General features: G+C 45.3%; 1 protein-coding gene across 1 annotated transcript in view; it reads right to left on the reverse strand.

Moving 5' to 3' along the window:
- SPAG17 (sperm associated antigen 17) overlaps positions 1-19181 on the reverse strand; it is a 149696-nt gene that overhangs the window by 75920 nt on the left and 54595 nt on the right. The window contains 5 exon segments of the mRNA XM_055002920.1: positions 1910-1971; positions 2611-2841; positions 8977-9127; positions 12939-13049; positions 13138-13275. Coding sequence (XP_054858895.1) covers positions 1910-1971; positions 2611-2841; positions 8977-9127; positions 12939-13049; positions 13138-13275 — 693 coding nt within the window.

Raw genomic sequence — 19181 nt, forward strand, 5'->3', positions numbered from 1 at the left:
ACAGAGAGTAACCTTAGCTACCTTACGCTAAAATTATAGCTAGATTTTGTGGACATAAGAGTTTCAGATAGACTGGGGTGTTTTATGCACGGTCACTTTAAACTGGCCATTCTGAGCATTTGCTCCGATTGACATGGACTCTCCTACATTCTGCACTGTCAGAGGCAGCTTTGATTCAGTGTCTTGTTTTCATGACAGATGAAAGAGAATGCATTGGGGTAGCTTTGGGCTTTAGGGGGGAATCGCAATACACATCATTTCTTAAAATTTCGCACATGCGTGATAACATTGCAACGTTACTACATCTGCTGTCCGTCATTCCCCTCCCAAGTGCTGATATTTTTTAATTTGGCAGTCCTGTGCTTGCCAAAATTGCTTTGGCGAGGATTGAAAGGGGACGTTTGGGTGTCGGAGGCTTCAGGCTTGGCAGTAGTGGTGGTTGTAGGCCTGACACAGATGCCCCCTGCCCTTGCGGGCTGCCAGCAATAACATGCTTTGACGATGTGCTGGCTGGCTGGGGGTGGTCTCCTCACTTCCCCCCCTCCACCTTTTGCCCATAATTGCCTACTGGCCTGCCTGCAAACGGCACCGAGTCAGTGGGCAGTGTGGCTGATGTACACTGGGGTAACTCTATGGAAACTTTTTTTGCCCCGGAAATGTAATGCTGCAGCGTTTCAACTTCTACGTTGAAAAAAATAAAAGCTAGAAGATTGTAGTCACGAACAAACAAGCTCACTTGAGTTAGGTCTGCTTAAGCATATTCGTCAGCTCGCGTGAAAGGAAGGGGGGGAGGGAGAGAAGCAGAACGGGAGTATTTGATTCTGCACGGACAGAACGTGCGCTAGCAGCGAGTGAGCAGCAGCTTATAAAAAATTCACGGGATGTGTGCAGGGGAAAAAAACGTGGAAAAGACGGACAAAACCTGTTTCTGCTTCCCATAACTCCCTTGCAGGTGCATAACTCGGGAGAACACAGGACACAGAATAGATTCTGAAATGCTGTAAAGTAACTATGCATAAACTACCTGAGTTTGGGGTAGGATATCCTCTTTAGAAATGTGTGCTAGAAATGGGAGCCATTTCTCACTGAACCCCGTTGTTTCAGGGTAAATTTCAGATAGGAGAAGCCCATGTAAATTTTATCATGGTTCACTAAATGTAGCTTGTATTTCAAGTCAGGTGCCTAGTCATGTTGAAGCCCCGAGTCAGTCATGAGAACTCCTCTTAAATGACAGTAAAGGAGTCTGGAGCTCCATTCAGCAAAGTCTGATGCCTTCGTCTGCTGGCAGAAGGGTCACTTCCGCTGGAGAAAGGCATCAAACTTTGCTGAGCAAAGAGGTAAGAGGCAAGTCAGGATCGCCTTCATCAAGGCTTCACCTTTGCATATAATGCAGGATCTTAAAAGGTATTAGACAACACAGAAAGTTAATGGATAAGGGGAAGGGCTGCGGCTCAGTGGCAGAGCAGCTGCTTGGCATGCAGAAAGTCCCAGGTTCAATCTCCAGCATCTCCAGTTCAAGGATCTGGCAGTCGGGGCTGTGAAAAACTGCCGCTGGAGACCCTGGAGAACCCCCGTCTGTCTGCGTAGGCAACACTGACCTTGATGGACCAAGTGTCTGATTCAGGAAAGGGCACATTCATGTGTTCAAGAATTCAGAATTTTAAAAAATTGTTTCCATTGAGATGGGATCCTATTTTCTTTTCGAGTAAACCAGGTGTGCCGTTAAGAAGACCCTAGTCTACTTTTGCAAGCATATACCACGTTACTCTTAAAAGATCAGAAGCTGAGGTGCGTAATACATAATTAAAACAGAAACAAAATATTTCCAGTTGCAGGCAAGATGGTTCTGTAGATCTGCCTTCCCAGCAGATCGTAAGGCACATTTCATTCCCATCACACGGTTTCTTACCTCATTTGCATATGAGCCAGACAAATCATTTTCAGGACCCTCAACAATTCTTCCAGTGACACCTGGAAATTGCATATAAAAATACAGGCTGAGCTTTCAGAGGTTTTTGAGGTCTGTTCTCCTGTTACTTAACTTTACCAGTTCCCATTCTTTAAAAGGTGGGGGTCACACAATCTCCACCCTGCTGCCCTCTAGGATTGTCTTCCCGTGCCTGAGAGGACTGTCTCATCCCTTTCTCTTCTTTGTATAAAATGGGCTTTAGGGACTTCTACACAGCAGGAAGGATTTCTTACTTTCACTTCCCTGTGCAGGCGGACAGACTTTATTAAGCCCCTGACCCCAGAGATGGAACAGGCAAGGCTGGAGAGGCATCTCTGGGCATGGTGGGAAAGGCAAATCTTGCCCCTGACATTAGATTGGAGGAGATATTTCAAATACAGATAACCTTGTCTGGTGTTTGAAGATATAAGATAATTAGTTAGCCAAGGATGTGAGCACTTTTCAAGAGGACAGTGAATTATTGTTAGGAGACGGTTCTGAAACCCTCTAAATAGAAGAAGTTGAATTGACCAGGAGCTCCTTCTTGGAAAGGCCTCCTTGTCTGTGACCTGCTTGTCTTTAGGCAGGCCACAGCCTTTAGCTCCCTGTGCTTTCACACTTTCACCACAGCATGTAAAAATACAAAGAAAAGTTTGTGGCACCTGATCCGTTCTGTTCACTTCCCGCTGACATCCGTCTGCTAATGCACTGCTGCCTCAGTTGCGTAGTGAACCTTGCAGGATTATCCCACGGGATGTAAGGCACCTCATGATCGCCTCCAAGCATTTTGCCAGAGCCTTCCAGCTGCCCAGCATCATCTACCCCTGTCAGCCTCAGACTTTCAAAAGTAAATATTTTAAAAGCTCGTTCTACTTCGGCCCAGTCCAGGCGTTCTGAAGGAAAATCAAGGCACAGGGGAAAAAAAAACACCCTTCTGATATAGATTATCTTCCTTAGACAGTCTTTGGCACCCTTAACAAGATTATGACCAAGATGGCTCATTGTGCAGACATTGCTTAGGGATACTGAGGAATTTAAACATATAAATTCCTCAGCAGTCACTTCTATAAGCAATAATGTACTAAGTACCTTTTATCATACATCTAATGCTGAACCTGGCTTCGGTGCGGATTGATAGACCCAGGGAACGTGGCCAGGTTCAGGCATTTTTCTGCAAACCAGGGACCTCCCCCACCCAGGTTTGCTGAAAAATCCAAAGATGTTAGAACAACTATCATAGATTTTTTAAAAGCCACAAACCAGAGAAACAATGTCTGCACCTACACAGGTGCAACTCAAATTAATCATGCCCACCATTTGGAGAGTTGCCTAGCAACCACATAGCCACATACAGGGAGCTGCTGTAGCACTGTGGTTAAGTGGTTCGGCTGCGAATCAGCACTCTGCTGGTTTGAATCCCTCTCCTGCCATGAGCTCAGTAGGCAGCCTTGGGTCAGCCACTTCTCAGCTCCAGCTGCATTGTGGGGATAACAACAACACTGACTTGTTCACCGCTCTGGATGGGGCACTAGTCTGCCTAGAAGAGCGGTATATAAGTGTAGTTGTTGTTGTTATTATTATTATAACCATTGCCTGGGAAAAGTAGCAGGGTGGCGGCGGCAGCAGCAGCTCGAGGAGGGAGGAGCTGGCAGTAGCATGGGCAAGCAGCAGGCAAATGACTAAAGCAGGCATGAATGAAGGGAGGTGAGGCCAGCTGAACAGGAGACTGGGTGGCTGGTCAGGCAAGGCAACTTGTGTCTCTCTACATGAGATCTCTTACACGAGGGCACTCAAGTAAAGGAAGATGCTATGTTAGCTGGGAAGCATAGTTTAAAAAGACAGAGGCGAAGGGTCTGTCAATTTCCTCTCTACAGAACCAGCAGAGAGAGCAGGTTTTTAAATTTCCTCTTTGCCTTCCTGAAGGGGAGGTGAAATTGACAGAGCCATCGGGGAGGCAAAGAGGAAATTAAAAAACTTCTGAGCAGTGATTGGGCTCTTGTAGAGCCTTCGCCTCTGTCTTTTTAAGCTACACTTCCCGGGTAACATTGCATCTCCCTCCACTTGAACGTTCTTCTCACATAAGAGGTCTCGTATAGAGAGACTCATAGAGAGGAAGACACACTATACTGCTCTGTCTGATGCTATCCCTTTGATGTGTAGATTGCTACTCTCAGGAAACTTCCATCCTTCTCCTTCTTCCTCATCTCCCTCGCTTGCACACATACTCTCTCCCATCTTGCCGCAGGACTTGCTCCCTGTATCCACCAGCATCGCAGCTTAGACAGATTAGACTAGATTTTATCTCTTCTCTTTCCTATCCTGAGTGGAGTTCCTAAATAAAAGGGCTATTATTTTCTTTACTAAAATAAGTGGACTCCATCTGAGTTTATTGCCTCATCAGCACGCGCGCGCACACGCGCGCGCGCGCGCGCGCACACACACACACAGAGGCTTAGTTGTGCTCAATGAACTTGCTCTGCCTTACTTAACTCAATTTACTTACTTAACCTGCACTGCTCCCGCTTAATTGCCTCAACCTTCAGTCCCTCATTTTCCTGCTTGTTCTGCCTGCTCACTCCTTCTTTACCCCCCCAGCTGACCTCCTTAAGTTGCAAAATGAAATTCTTCTTTCCATCCCAACTCTTTTGAATCTTTCCCAAGATCCCATGAAAATACCATGTAAAATCTCCGGTTGTCTAGGCAATCTAAAATGCGATCTTGCAAGATAGTCGCACTTTTACACTGCTAAAGATTTTAACCCCCCTCCCACTTTAAATGTAAGATCCTTCTGCGAGCCTAGAGGCTCCCTTTGTGGAACACCCAACTGGGTTCACAGGTCGGGGCCGGGGGGAGTCTGCCTGCCCCACAAGACACTTGCCACCACCAGCTTCCCTTCTAAGCCCTGGCCCTGGGGCAGGAGCCACCCCTCAAGCCTGACCAGACTGTCCTTGAGAGATGGCAAGCTGAATCCCCGATTCCCAACCAAAAGTTACAAAGGCAGCACAGGCCAAGCTGGCCTAGACACTGAATTCAGATTTAAGTTGTTGAACCAAAGAGACGCCTCACAAAAATAAAATATAATTGATTTATTCATAAGTGAATGAAATATTAGAAAGTGTGCATAAAAGGAAAGATAAAGCAACAAATCTAAATATCCTAACACTAAACATATTTGCCTGATCATCAATGCAAAGTCCAGCATCAGAACCTTTGTCAAGGAACTGCCTACGCCTGGCCTAAGGTTGCCGGGTCCCCCTACCCCCTGGGCGGGAGGTTGGAGGCCTGGCACCTACCTTTTTGATGTCCTTCCGGGAAGTGACATTATCGTGCAGGCCTTGTGCTACCCTGAGCGCGCTCTGGTGCTCCGCAGTGGGCTGAATCGGGCCCAAATCCTTCCGAATTGGGCCACTGTGGAGCGCGGGAGTGCTGTAGTGCTCCACAGTGGCCTGATTCGGGATGATTCAGTCCCCATTTGGCCCGAATCTGTCCAGAGCATGCTGCACCACTCAGGAGCATGCCCTGGAAGGTGCGTCCCCCCCCCACCCACTGTCCAGATAAGCAGGGGTGGTTGGTTGGAGGGTGGGATTGGGGGATCCCCCACCCCCAGTGGGGGACTGGCAACCCTAGCCTGTTTCTTGGCCTATTCACATTTTGGTTCAGGCTTTTCCACCTAGCTAGAAACTAGTTAGAAGCAAAAGGAAGATTTTTCTGGGAAGGTGCATTCAGGACGACACTGCCATGTTTCCAGATAGAAAGGGGAATAAGATGGAACCAGAGATGCAAGATCATACAGCTTCAAGGCCAGAACATTGGAGGGAGTCTTTGCGCCTGTTCCATCTCATTAACACCTAGCTCGCATGGAGTGGCGTGCGTTGCTCCCACCTGTGAGGAGGTGCCGACTGCAGCGCCCTGTCATCACAGGATGAGCCCTTCACTGGTTGGTCCGGCTGGTTGGGCCGCACTGCGGGCAGGAAGCCTTAACGCCTGAACCCTCGCTCTAGTTTTACCCTTCCTAAGGATCAGATCCTGGCTAGGGATCAGACCTTTGTCTCCGGATGCTATTCTTCCTGAGTCGGTTGCTGGTGGAAGACTGTAACTATATGCCATTTGCCTTTGTTCTCTGGACTTGAGCCACTGAGGTTTTGCTTGGACTTCTGTGTAAACCTGCATAAGAATTGCTAAAGTGTCATTTGCTCTAATGAAACTTAGTCCAGACTCACTGTAACCGAAGCACCGTTAAGAGCTGGCTGCTGGCTTCTAAGTCTAATTCTTTCCATAGTCTTGCGTGTGCATTTGCCTCTTAACTTGCACACCCACGTACACACATACACTGTTGCCTATGAAAACTTTACTCTTTGTTATCTTTGTATTCCAGGTGCCTCGGTTGGCCTCGGCCTTAACAGCTTTTACAGGAGAATAGTAAATAGCTGTCCTAAAGGCTTTTCAGTAAGAACAACTCAAAGACGGTTTTAAAATGCCACAGAGAACATGGCAATAGCCTCCGAGTCCTACAAGGAGGGCGGCGTGCATGTGCGCGCGGAGTGGAGTCGACAAAGCAGCAGCATTTCATCACAGTGCTGGTTGCCCATGAGCAGAGTCTGGGTCCAGGCCCTTTTGAAGTTAGTAACATGCTGTGAGAACTGAATGACTCCAAATATCAGGCTATCAAAGAAAGGCTTTTAATATTACTATTGGATAACTGTAGCTTTATAAGACAATTTGCTCTTCACCTTCATGAGAAAAGCTGCTATTTAAAGTAGAAAGACTACTACGGGGACCAAGAAATTAGAAACATTTCCATTAAATGATGATTGAAAGGAAAGTAGAAAATTACACTTTGTAGTATAAATCTATTTAGCCATTAGCCACAGTATTAGGAAGTTCTTCAGCCAAGCAGAAAGAATCACAAAACAAAAACTGGACAGACTAATACTTATGACATAGGCTAAGAATACCGTGAAAGCTGCAGTGCCTTGAGTTTGGATCCGGCCTTGCTGAGGCTGAATTTTGTGCAGCCATATCAACCCTATCTAGTTAAAATCTTTCAGGGCTTTTTTGACAGTATTATTGTGTCAGTTCAGCCCCTTCAGTTTATTCTGTCTTCCACATATTCTCTAGAGCCAATAATTTCCACTGGACATTTCCCCCAGTTGTTTTCTGATTCTTCTGGGATGACTTTTACCCTGATCTTTTTTAGCATCAAATCTGAGTTGCACCTGCTCATGAGTAAAATGTTTCCTGCCGTTCTGTTGGCTCCTCCCATTTCCCATCCACTTGCCCCAGATGGACAGTGATTGTGGGACAACCTCATCCTGTGGGCTCTTTCCCCCACCTCAGTAATGAGGAATTTTTAACCTTTGTGTCAGCAAATTTACACCTGCCTGACAGTGATATATCTCTGGATTATGACCAGGAAGCACAGACCATTGTTCCTCCTGCATGCTTGCTGCAATGGGCACCTTGTTCTTTTTCTCAGCCTTTTGTTTTGGTTTTCACAGTGGCAATTTCCTTGCTTGCGTTTTCAGAAGGCGCAGGAGCACTGGCTCTCTCTGGCCACTCAGTCTTCACTTTTTTGCCTTAGTACCTGGTTCTTTTGAAATGCCCCGACCCTTCCCTCCCCCCCCCATTGAAAGAAAGACTTCCCCCCGCTTGCGTAGGCAAGTCTGTTAAGACTTTTATAAGTCTTTTATAACAAAGACTATCACCATACATGGAACAAGAAATACCAGAAGTTCAAGCAAGATTCATAAAAGCAAGAGGCTACCGTTAGGACAGAATATGAAGGAAATAGACTGGTTTCCAATTGACGAAGGTGTCAGACAATGATTTGCTTTATCTTCCTATCTTTTCAACCTATATGCAGAACAGGTATTCGTGTACATTCTTTTTTTTGTCAGGGTAGTGAAATCAAACCCAAATATCCAAAAATTGTATATAAATGATTAGATAAATAAAATTGTATATAAATGATAAGATAAATATAATAAATTGGAGGCAAAACACATCTTTTCCATTAACAAGCTTGGAACATAAACCACTCAGAGATAAACATGTTTAAATTCCACTGAATCCAGTAGGAGAGCTACACACACATTTAAAATGCAATACTTAGTGTTCATATAGGTGTTTTCCACACAGGGATGGGATTTTATGGTTTCCTCATTGCTGATAGATACAGCCACAGATGATGTGCAGCCGCAGCAGGGCTTCCACTTTGCAGGTTTCCCTGACCCAGTCCCCCAGCAGTGGCCAGGCCACCCACCTGCCCTGACCCAGGGGCACCCAGGGGTTGCCAACTTTTTTCTTGTTGGCTCCTACTGTGCCCTTTACAGCAGTTTCAGCTGCAGCGGTGAGCCAATAATAAGCATTTGCTCAGTCTGTGAAAGTTCCACTTGCTGATTCGAGTAAATCAGACTTATATTAAAGTCACAGGAGCAAACCAAGCCTCTTGATCAGCTGGCAGCCCTACTGGAACTCCCGCTGTTTTTGAGACACAGGTCTGTGTTCCCTTGGACCTGATGCTCATTCTGAGTAGCTGCTTGGGAACTTTTTAACCTTTCCTGCATCACAGTATGAGGTTTCACAGCCCTGCCCCCTCCATCCTGTTCTTCTTGCTTTTTGCAAGGCAGGTGCAAGGAAGAGGATGACGATGACAATGAGTGGCTGACTGCTGCTGATCATCGTCTGAGGAAGAATAAGCATGTGATGAGGTGAAAGGGCAGAGGTGAGCAGAGGCAACCCAGGGAAAGTAGGGTGAGGCCTCGTAAGGGAATTAAATATATGATTTGGCAAGTATAGCAAGTTGGCTAATCCCACCCTTCTTACTACCTACCCTTTCTGAGTCGGTACACATTTACACCAGTTCCTGCAGCTCTTAAGACCAAAATGGTCCATAAAATGTCCATCAAGGACTGTAAGGGCTGCTCTTCCTGCTGTGATCCCATAAGAACTACAACATAAAGCCCTTAGAAGAATAATTTTGGAACTTCTAGAAAATTGTGCGCTGTGAAATCCAGTAATAGTGTTACCATTGGTACAATAGTGCATAAGCTCATGAAGTCTGGCTAGGCGCCTGGTATTATTTTCAGGGGACGGAAGAGGAAATTTAAGAAGATCAAACAGAGGCAGCTTGCTCATCATTTCATGTTCAACCTCTGCTGGGTCTAAACCATCTGGCACCTGAAGTAAAGAGAAAAAAAATGCCAGATATAAACTTTTACCAGTGATGTTAGCTAAGTAACGGCTATGGTTGTTCATGTCCTAGTGAGGCTGCTGTAACATATCTTTGAATGATGTTCAGGAATTGCAGCTGGTTCAACATGTGGTTTCCACATTCCATTAGCAAGAGCAGGTCCATTGCAAACATATTAGAGCCAATCCTCACATTTCAAAGAACTCAGGTTTGATGGGAGTGAGGCTGCATCACACACGTGATGAAGTTTTGTGGTTCTCTTCTGCTAGCCGTCATGACGATGCACAAGAACAAGCCCCTCCAGCCTCTCCCGTCCCCATGCCACGTCCTCATTCTGAGCCTCTATTGGCTCCCCTGAGAATATCACACGGAACAGCACAAAAAGATTTCTGCAGCAAAGTCAATAGCAACTCCAAGGGGCAGTTTGAGGAATGGGCATGCGGAGAGGGAGGCTAAAGCTCCTTCTCAATATGGTCATGAGCAGAAAACGGCCATCCGGCATGTATATCAGGGGTGTGCAACTTGGTGCCCACAGTACCACTATTCTATATGCTCTTTCACTTTCTCAAAGATCTTCAAAAGGTTGGTGAGGCAGAACTTCTCTTTGTAGAAGCCAGGTTGATTTTCTTCTATGTTGTTTGCTCCTCTAATAATTCTATCTTTAATAACAATTTCTACTAATTTCTCTGGGACAGATATTAAGTTAATTTCTTGGTTCCCCTCTGGATTCCTTTAACAAAAATCATTGCGACACTTGCTACTCTCCAGTCCTCTGGTACAGAGGCTGATTTTAGCAGCAGGTTACATAGACATATAACACCCACCCATACCCTTCCTTGTGCCCACCAAATGCTTTTGCTCAGCAGGGCTTCAGATCGGCCACAGGAGATGTGACTTGCTGTGCAGATTAAAACAAGGATTGGTGGGCCTCCTTCCTGGCTCCCCTCTTTACACATATCAATGATACAGGCCGTATCCCAAAATATTGGGGACTGGCTATAGTGGTTCCCTTTTATAAAAAAGGAAAGAGGGAGGATCCCTCGAGCTATCAGCCTATTAGCTTGCTGAACATTATAAGTAAGTTATCTGCAAGGCAGCTGCTGGATAAACTCTTAGGCTGGTTTGAGCAAGAGGCTATCTTAGTGGCAGAACAAGCGGGCTTCAGACCAGGGAGATCCACGACAGATCAGTGTTTGATCATACAACATCTTATCGAGAAATGCTCATCCAAGGGAAGAACTTCACTTCACATGGCCTTTGTGGAATTTAAATCTGCTTTCGATTCTGTATCTAGAATGAGACTCTGGGATAAACTAGCTAACTCCTGTATTGATAGGAGACTGCTATGCCTTATATGCGCTCTATATGATCAAACTTTTCTGAAAGTTAGATGTAGTAGGCAAGGGCGCCTTACTGAACACATTCAAACCTTCAGAGGCATCAGGCAAGGTTGCCTGCTAGCACTAGCATTATTTATTTTCTATATCAATAATCTAGTAAGCTGGCTAAATTCACCTATACTCTATCCTCCCAAACTTGCCAATAGGACTGTATCAGTCCTATTATACGCTGATGACACAGTGTTACTTTTTAGAACTTCTGTCGGGCTGAGGAGGATGTTGGGGAAACTCTCTCAATATTGTAAAAATGAGTCCCTCAAAATCAACTATCAGAAAACCAAGATAGTGGCTTTTGGGTGGAGGCCGAAGACCTGGTCCTGGTTGATTAATGGCCATCGTATCGAACAAACTAATAACTTCAAATACTTGGAGGTAATCCTGCAAGCTTCAGGCTCCAGGCCCCAATATAGTAACTATGCTGCAGACCAAAGAGAAAGATCTACAAATAACATTGCAAAATTCCATCAAGCGCAAGGGGCTTTTTTTTGGCCCTGCAGCTCTCAAACTATGTAAGGCTAAGACATTGCCCCAATTGCTATACGGTTCTTTTATGGGGCCACCCACCCTGTGTTTTGCATCTCAAGAAAAAGTCCAACCTAAGTTCCTAAGAACCATTTTGCAGGTTCCTAGGTGTGTGTCAAATGCTAGGCTAAGATTGGAGACAGGCTGTTTGAAAGTTAAAGCTTGGGTCTGTGTTTTATTTATATATATGTGGTTAAAGAGTCAGCTTAACCCAAAAGGCCTATTCCCCTTGTTATTCTGTGACAACTTTCAATCAAACTGGCTGAAGGCTGTTCAGAGTCACCTGCTGAAAATTGGTCTCCCCCCACCCCAATGCTTCTTTCATGTGGAAATAGAGCACACAAAAAAACTAGTCAAGCAGAGAATCGAAGATATTGAACGTCAAACTGATCACTCCAATGCAAAGGTTGGGGTAAACATCAAATACTCTGCGGAACCAGCAAACTGTTTAACATCCTTGGAAGTACAAGGGCTCAGGAGGGCCTTCCCTCTGGCTAGGTGCTCTGCCCTTCCCTCCGCTGTACTTGAAGGCAAGCACAAGAACATCCCCTTCACTGGAAGGCTCTGTACTTGCCAGACGAGGGAGGCTGAGACTCTGGAACATATGGTTTTCTTATGTCCATATTATAAGCTGGCACGCAATAAGTTTATTATTCCGCTGTTACGGGGAAATCTGGACCTCTCCAAAAAAGCTAAACTGGAGTTTCTTTTATCTGATAAAGATGCAAAGATCATGTATCAAGTAGCCAGCTTTTGCATGGCAATACTCAGGATAAGAAAATCTCATGATATCTAGATGCAAATCCGATTTTAAACTGTTTTTAAACTTTTAATCTAAAATATGTCATGTTTCAAATATGTGTTTATTTTTGTATGTTTGGTCTAAAGACCGTGGTAATAATAAACAAACATTATATTGTTTCAGTAGCAGCTGCCATTCACAGTATTGGTTTCATTTTTAAAAAAATTACCCCTCGTTTGCCCCGCAGGCTTCCTCTGTGTGGCTGGTTCCACCTCCTACGGCGGCCATTTTATAGTTGTGCCCCCTACCCTGTGCCAGAATTCCAAAGGTGCTCACAGGCTTTAAAATGTTGGGGACCCCTGCATTATACGTTTGAACTTCCAAAAGGCTACTGAGAAAGAACCTTGCCAGAGTCTCCTGACTAACCGTAGCACGTATTTTGCATACTAGGTTGTCAGAGATGCAGAGAAGTTAGCCGTGTTAGTCTGTGGTAGCAAAATCAAAAAGAGATCTCTTTGTCAGATGCATCTGGCAGGGAGAGCTGTGGTTATCGAAGGCCCATACTGCATTGGAATTGGATGGTCTAGCTGTTTGGCTTCTACAAACTAACAGGGCAAACTCCTTTGAAGCCAACTGATCCACACACCAAAAGGAGATGTTTACATATACTAGCAAAGGAATGTTTTGATTGCTCCCTCCCCCTCCCCCCCTAATGGCCTCTTCCCTCTCCTGCTCTTCTGTGTTTGACCAGTCTCTGTATCAGGCATCTGACGAAGAGAGCTTGATTCTCGAAAGCTTATGCTAAAATAAAATTGGTTAGTCTTAAAGGTGCTACTGGACTCTTTTTGATTTAGGTTGTCAGAGGGATCTGTACGGTAACCATCTCTCTTCACGTTCCTACTGTGACATGATCTACAATTGTATAATAGACATTTCCCCACTACACTTTTGTTTTTCTTCTCTTCCTGGACTCTGTATTGGTGTGACTTTGGGCCACTCGCTCTCAGTCTAATCCACCTCACAGGGTTGTTGTGAGGATAAAATGGAAGAGAGGAGAATGATGCAAGTCACACTGGGGAGAAATAAGAGGTATAAATGAAATAAAATAAATAAATAAGCCATCCTACATTGTACCTTTAAGAAGTGCAACTTCTGAGACAGAACATCGTGATAATTCAGGATTACTGGTCCTTTGTGTGATGTTGTCTTTCCTTCATGTTCAGGATAGAAGGAGTTGTACAGATCCTGTTAAAGGACACACTTATGTACATTTCAAACAACACAAACTTGTTGATCCATCCAAACAAAAATGGGACTACTAGAAAATGCCGACCTTTTTTTCGCTTTCAGAAAGGGTGAGAGAAGGCAAGATGGAAATGATATGCCTGGCAATGGAATGATCCAACCCATCTTCAAGCGGCTCTGGAACTACCAAGCTGGGCGGAGTCAGGTTTTCTTCTGATGCAACAACCTAATACAAGACAAAAACATGAAATAGGAATGTATTGCCCCTCATAGGCCGTTTTCACACTGCTTACCGGCCACGGAACATCATGCCAAGCTCCTGGAATGACAGCGTCTTCCTGGCGTGATTTCGCTGCCATTCTTGTGTGAAATCGCACCAGGAAGACGCTGTCATTCTGGGAGCTTGGTGCGATGTTCCGTGGCTGGTAAGCAGTGTGAAAATGGCCATAGTGGAATTACATGATTGCAAGGTGTTCTAATGTTTAAAGTTACAAAATCAATGGGATATGTCAGTTCTAGGGATGGCAGTCCATGACAGCTAGATCCCCAAACCCCTCACAGCAAGTATTCCAGGGCCTTGGTTGAAAAGGTCTTATTTTAGAGATTCAATAGGTTCACAGGTACTTCCAAAGACGACTAGGAATTGGCAGGAATGAGAATACAAGCTAAGGCACTTTGATATAAGGAGCAGGATTCCCCCCTCCCTTGGGGCAGTTAGCAAAAAGGCACGAAAGTCCTGATTCTCATGAGAAACACAATAGCTTTGTCTGGCCAAAGAAAGCCAGAAGATTACAAGGAATTCGACTCCCTCTGTCTCTTGCGAACAGTTACATTTTAGTACAAGATCAGCAGCAGGCTTCAGAGATAACAGTCTCAACATTAGTACTTTCATTTTTAGGCAAGCTCAAGATGGCATGAATATAATGGCCATAGTACATGAGCATAATAAGAGACCATATGGATACACAGTATGATCAAAGCAATACAGGGAACAGAGAACATATGAATGGCATGGATGAATGGGACACAGACATGACATTACTGCCCCCCCCCAAGCCCCTCCATTTCACAAGGCTCCAGGTTTGTCAGGATACAGTTCATGGAATTTCTTGATAAGTCTAGGAGCATTCAAGTCAGAGTGTTTAATCCATTCCTGGTAACTGGGGTCAAAGTATTGCCACCTTACCAGTTAGTACAGCTGATTGTGTTTGAATTTAGAGTCTAGAATGCTTTCTATTTCATGATGAATTTGGCCATCCACCAGGATGAGGGGCTCCCTGTTCAGGATGCCACTTGTCAGGAGGGGGAGCCTTTTTTAGAAGGCTGAAGTGAAAGACTGGGTGGGTCTGGCATAAGTTCTTTGGTAATTCCTCTTCTACTGTCACCTCATTGATAAATCTTTTCACAGGGAATGGCCCCCAAAATTTCCACCCCAATTTTTTGCTAGGTTGTTCTACCCTGAGGTTTTTTGTGGAGATGTATACAAAGTCTCCTGGTTGCAGCTTCCAAGGGGGTAGAGTGTTTTCTGTCAGCATTTTTTTTGTAATCCTCCTTTGCTTTGGTAAGAGCCTTTTGAATGAGTTCCCATCGGGATGTTAGAGCAGACCACCATTCTCCCAGATCCCCTGGTTGTTGAGATTGGGGGGTCTGAGCAAAAGGCATTGCAGTTCCTTCATAGCTATTTTGAAGGGAGAGGCACCTGTGGAGCTGTGGATTGAGTTGTTACATGCGTATTCAGCAGAACCCAAAAAATCACTCCAATTATCTAGCTGATAATTAGTGTAGCATCTTAGGAATTGTTCTAACACCTGGTTAGTTTTTTCTGTTTGTCCATCCGTTTCTGGATGATGAGCAGAGCTAAGTCCTTGTTCAATACCCGTTAATTGAAGTAGCTCCCGCCAGAAGTTACTCCACGGTCCAATATGACCTTATTAGGAAACGAGTGTAGCCAGACCACGTGCTGCATAAACAAAGCTGCAAGCTTCTTTGCTGTAGGGATGGTGGTGTAGGGTGTGAAATGAGCCTATTTGGAAAACAAATCCACCCCCCCCAATGACTGTATTTCCCTTCGAGGAGGGTAGGTTGGTGATAAAGTCCATTGAGATTACCGACCATGGTCTGGTAGGAGTTTCCAGTGGCTGCAATAATCCCAGGGGCTTTCCTTTCCTGGATTTCCCCATGATACAGATTTGACAAGAAGATACATATTGGGAAATGTCCTACCTCATGTTTGGCCACCAGAACTGCCTTTGCACTAAACACAGAGTCTTTAAATATCCAAAATGCCCAGCTAATTTGGAATTGTAACATTGTTTCAGTACTTCCCCTCTCAGGCTGGCTGGAATGTATAATTTATTTGATTTGTACCAACAGCCATCTTCCCTTTTTTCCAGACTGGCTTTGAGCACATCTTCCCCCTCCTTTTCCAGTCGGAGAGATTTGGCTGGAGGGTGTTTTGTGGTTTTGCAGCTCAGTTGTGGGTGGTTACCGCCCCGCCCAACTGGAATGGTGAGAAAAGAGTATAAATTACCTCCTCCCTCTGGCTGTCCTGTTGGAGCATGCGCGAGAGCGCATCTGCTAGGAAGTCTGAACGGCAGGGGAGGTGTTTCAACGTAAAATTGAACTTGGAGAAGAATTCAGCCCACTGTAGCTGCTTGGTGACTAATTTGCGGGGGGTGCACAAGGTTTCCAAGTTTTTATGGTCAGTCCATGCCTCAAATGGTATTTTTGCCCCCTCCAGCCAGTGCCTCCGTTGTAAGTGCTAATTTGACCGCAAAAGCTTCCTTCCAGGGAGCCAGTTTGGTGTAGTGGATAAGAGCGCGGGACTCTAATCTGGAGAGCCGGGTTTGATTCCCCACTCCTCCGCTTCAAGCCAGCTGGGTGACCTTGGGCTAGTCACAGTTCTCTGGAGCTCTCTCAGCCCCACCCACCTCACAGGGTGTTTTGTTTTGGGGATAATAATGACATACTTTGTAAACCCCTCTGAGTGGGAATTAAGTTGTCCTGAAGAGCAGTATATAAATCAAATGTTATTATTATTATTATTCTCCCATACGGTCCAATTGCGCTCAGCTTCAGAGAATTTTTTGGACACATATGCAAAGGGATGTAATTTCCCCTTCTCATCAATTTGGAGCAATATTCCCCCAGCTGCAACATCAGACGCATCTACTTGTACCACAAATTTACAGCTTTCATCTGGGTGTTGTAGCACTGGCTCTGAGATAAACAGTTTTTTCAACTGATCAAATGCCTCCTGGCATTCAGTAGTCCAATTCAATTTAGCAGTGGGTTTCGTCCCTTGGGGTCCCTTCCCTTTTGTTTTCAGTAAGTCAGTTAAGAGTAGGGAGATTTGGGCAAAGTTCTTTATGAAAGGTCGATAGAAATTGGCGAAATCCAGGAATGATTGTAGTTGCTGCCTTGTTCTGGGGAGATCCCGTCCCACTATGGCTTGAATTTTGGCCGGGTCCATTTTTAAGCCATGCTGTGACACCCAGTACCCCAAGAAATCCAACTCCTCTTTATGGAATTCACATTTGTACAGTTTCACTGGGAGCTTCTGCTTTTGCAGTGTGGTCAGCACTTTTCTCAGCAGTTCTACATGTGAACTTACTATATAATTGAGTAAGCATGTTTCAGACAGCTCACTTTATACCCTGGTGCACCACCAGAGGGTGCTGCTGCAGCAGAAAGCCCAGGTAACTCACCATATTGCTCTAGAAAACATACCATGGTGGGAAGCGCAGAGAGGGAACAGGAGCGGAGCAGGTAGCAATGCCCTCTATGCGCCTTAATCCGGCTGGTATTAGGTGCGGAGCAGGTATCAATGCCCGCCCCCCTCCTTAACCTAGCTGATATTAGGAGTGGGACAGGTAGCAATGCCCACTCCCCCTTCAGCCAGCTGGTATTAGGATTGGAACAGGTGGCAATGTCCACCACCACCTTAACCCAGCTAATATTAGGAGCAGGTAGCAATGCCTGCCCCCCACCTTAACCCAGCTGGTATTAGGAGCAGAGCAGGTGGCAATGCCTGCTCCTGGCCTTAAACCAGCTGGTATTAGGAGCAGAGCAGGTGGCAATGCCTGACCCCCTTCAGCGATCTGGAATCAGGAACGGAGAAGGTGTCAATGCTTTCCCCTGCCTTAACCCAGCTGGTATTAGGAGTGAAGAAGGTGGCAATGCCCACCCACACCTTATCACAACTGGCATTAGGAGTGGAGCAGGTGGCAATGCCCGCCCCCTTAAGCGAGCTGGAATCAGGAGCAGAGCAGGTGGTAATAGGAATTGATGTTAATTCTCATTAGTTAAATCCTCCAGTCAAAAGATTTTCACTATAATTCACTAAGTGAATTAGTGAATTCACTATATAATTCACTAAGTGAATTAGTGAATTATAGCTTTGCACTTTGCACGTGAAAATCTTTTGACTGGAGGATTTAACTAATGAGAATTAACATCAATCAAATTGGTAATTGAGTAACTGCTTTGAGAAAGGGGAATCCGGAACGGGCACCTCTTGCTGGCGATCCCGTCAGCAGTTACATCTTTTGAATTTTCCTAGTGGCATGTGCAATAATATGTTTGGATATAAGGAATTATTGAATATTTGAATATTTGAATGAAATTAACATATGTATGTATGGAACACACTGTTGCTGTTATTTGCACTCTTGAATGATATTTAAAAGTTCTTTTGAATTGAATTTGAGGATTCTACATAATTACTTTAGTTAGTTGGGCACGGTTATTCGCATAGTTGCTGGGTATCAGGAGCGGAGCAAGTGCAATGCAAACACCCAACTTAAATCAACTGGTATTAGGAGCGGAGCAGGTGGCAATGCCCATGCCCTCCTTAGTACAACTAGCATTAGGAGTGGAGCGAATGGCAATGCCCACCCCCTGCTGTAACCCAGCTGGTATTAGGAGCGGAGTAGCTGGCAATGCCCACCCCCCTTCACCCAGGTGGGATCAGGAGCGGAGGAAGTGACTATGTCCACTTTCTGCCTTAACCCAGCTGGTATTAAGAGCTGACAATAGCAACAATGTGTTAACACACACGGATATCCCACGTTATGATTAACAAACTTTATCAATATGAAAAAGAATATGATGTGCAAACAATACAGTCACATCACAATGCAACATGAATTGTACTACTGTACAAATACATATCATGTTACAACACAGTTCCTTCAAATGTCTCTTATTAAAGTGTCTCCAGTGTCTCCAAAGCACATTCTCAACTGCAGGGGACCACCAACCCCATTCTTGTTTCTTTTTAGAACAAGGTAAGAACTCCTTGGGTGAAGAATGAAAATTCCTGTGCTGGTCTTTGTAATGTAGTTTCTTTTTACAGGTGTCTCACATGATCTTAACAAGGTGTTACAGGAGAAATACAGCCACTGACAGTCCGGGGTTGGTGGTCCCCTGCGGTTAAGAATGTGCTTTGGAGACACTGGAGACACTTTAATAAGAGACATTTGAAGGAACTGTGTTGTAACATGATATGTATTAGTACAGTAGTACAATGAATGTTGCATTGTGATGTGACTGTATTGTTTGCACATCATATTAAAGTTTGTTAATTATAATGTGGGATATCCGTGTGTGTTAACACATTGTTGCTATTGTCTGTAAACGGGTATCAGGCTTGTTTTGCTTATCAGTATTAAGAACTGAGCAGGTGGCAATGCCCACCTCCCTTCAACCAGTTGGGATCAGGAGCAGAGCAGATGGCAATGCCCAGCCCCTTCACCCAGCTGGGATCAGGAGTGGAGCAGGTGTCAATGCCTGCCCAGTGCCTTCACCTGAGTAGGATCAGTCACAGAGCAGGAGGCAATTCCCTTCTATTCACCAAGCCGGGACAAGAAGTGGAGCAGGTGGAAATGCCCGCCCCCTTCAACCTACTGGAAGAAGGCACTGAGCAGGCGGCAATGCCCACCCCATCCACACCCTGTTGGAATCAGGAAGCAAGCAGGCAGCAATCTCTGCCCCCCCTTCAACCTGCAGGAGCAGAGAAGGTGGCAGTGCCCGCATCCCCTTCACCCAGTTAGGATCAGGAGCGGAGCATGTAGCAAAGCCTGCCACCCGCCTTCACCTGTCGGGATCAGGCAAGGTGCAGAAGGTAGTGCT

Source organism: Eublepharis macularius, chromosome 18 (assembly GCF_028583425.1).
Source record: "Eublepharis macularius isolate TG4126 chromosome 18, MPM_Emac_v1.0, whole genome shotgun sequence".
Taxonomy (NCBI): Eukaryota; Metazoa; Chordata; class Lepidosauria; order Squamata; family Eublepharidae; genus Eublepharis; species Eublepharis macularius.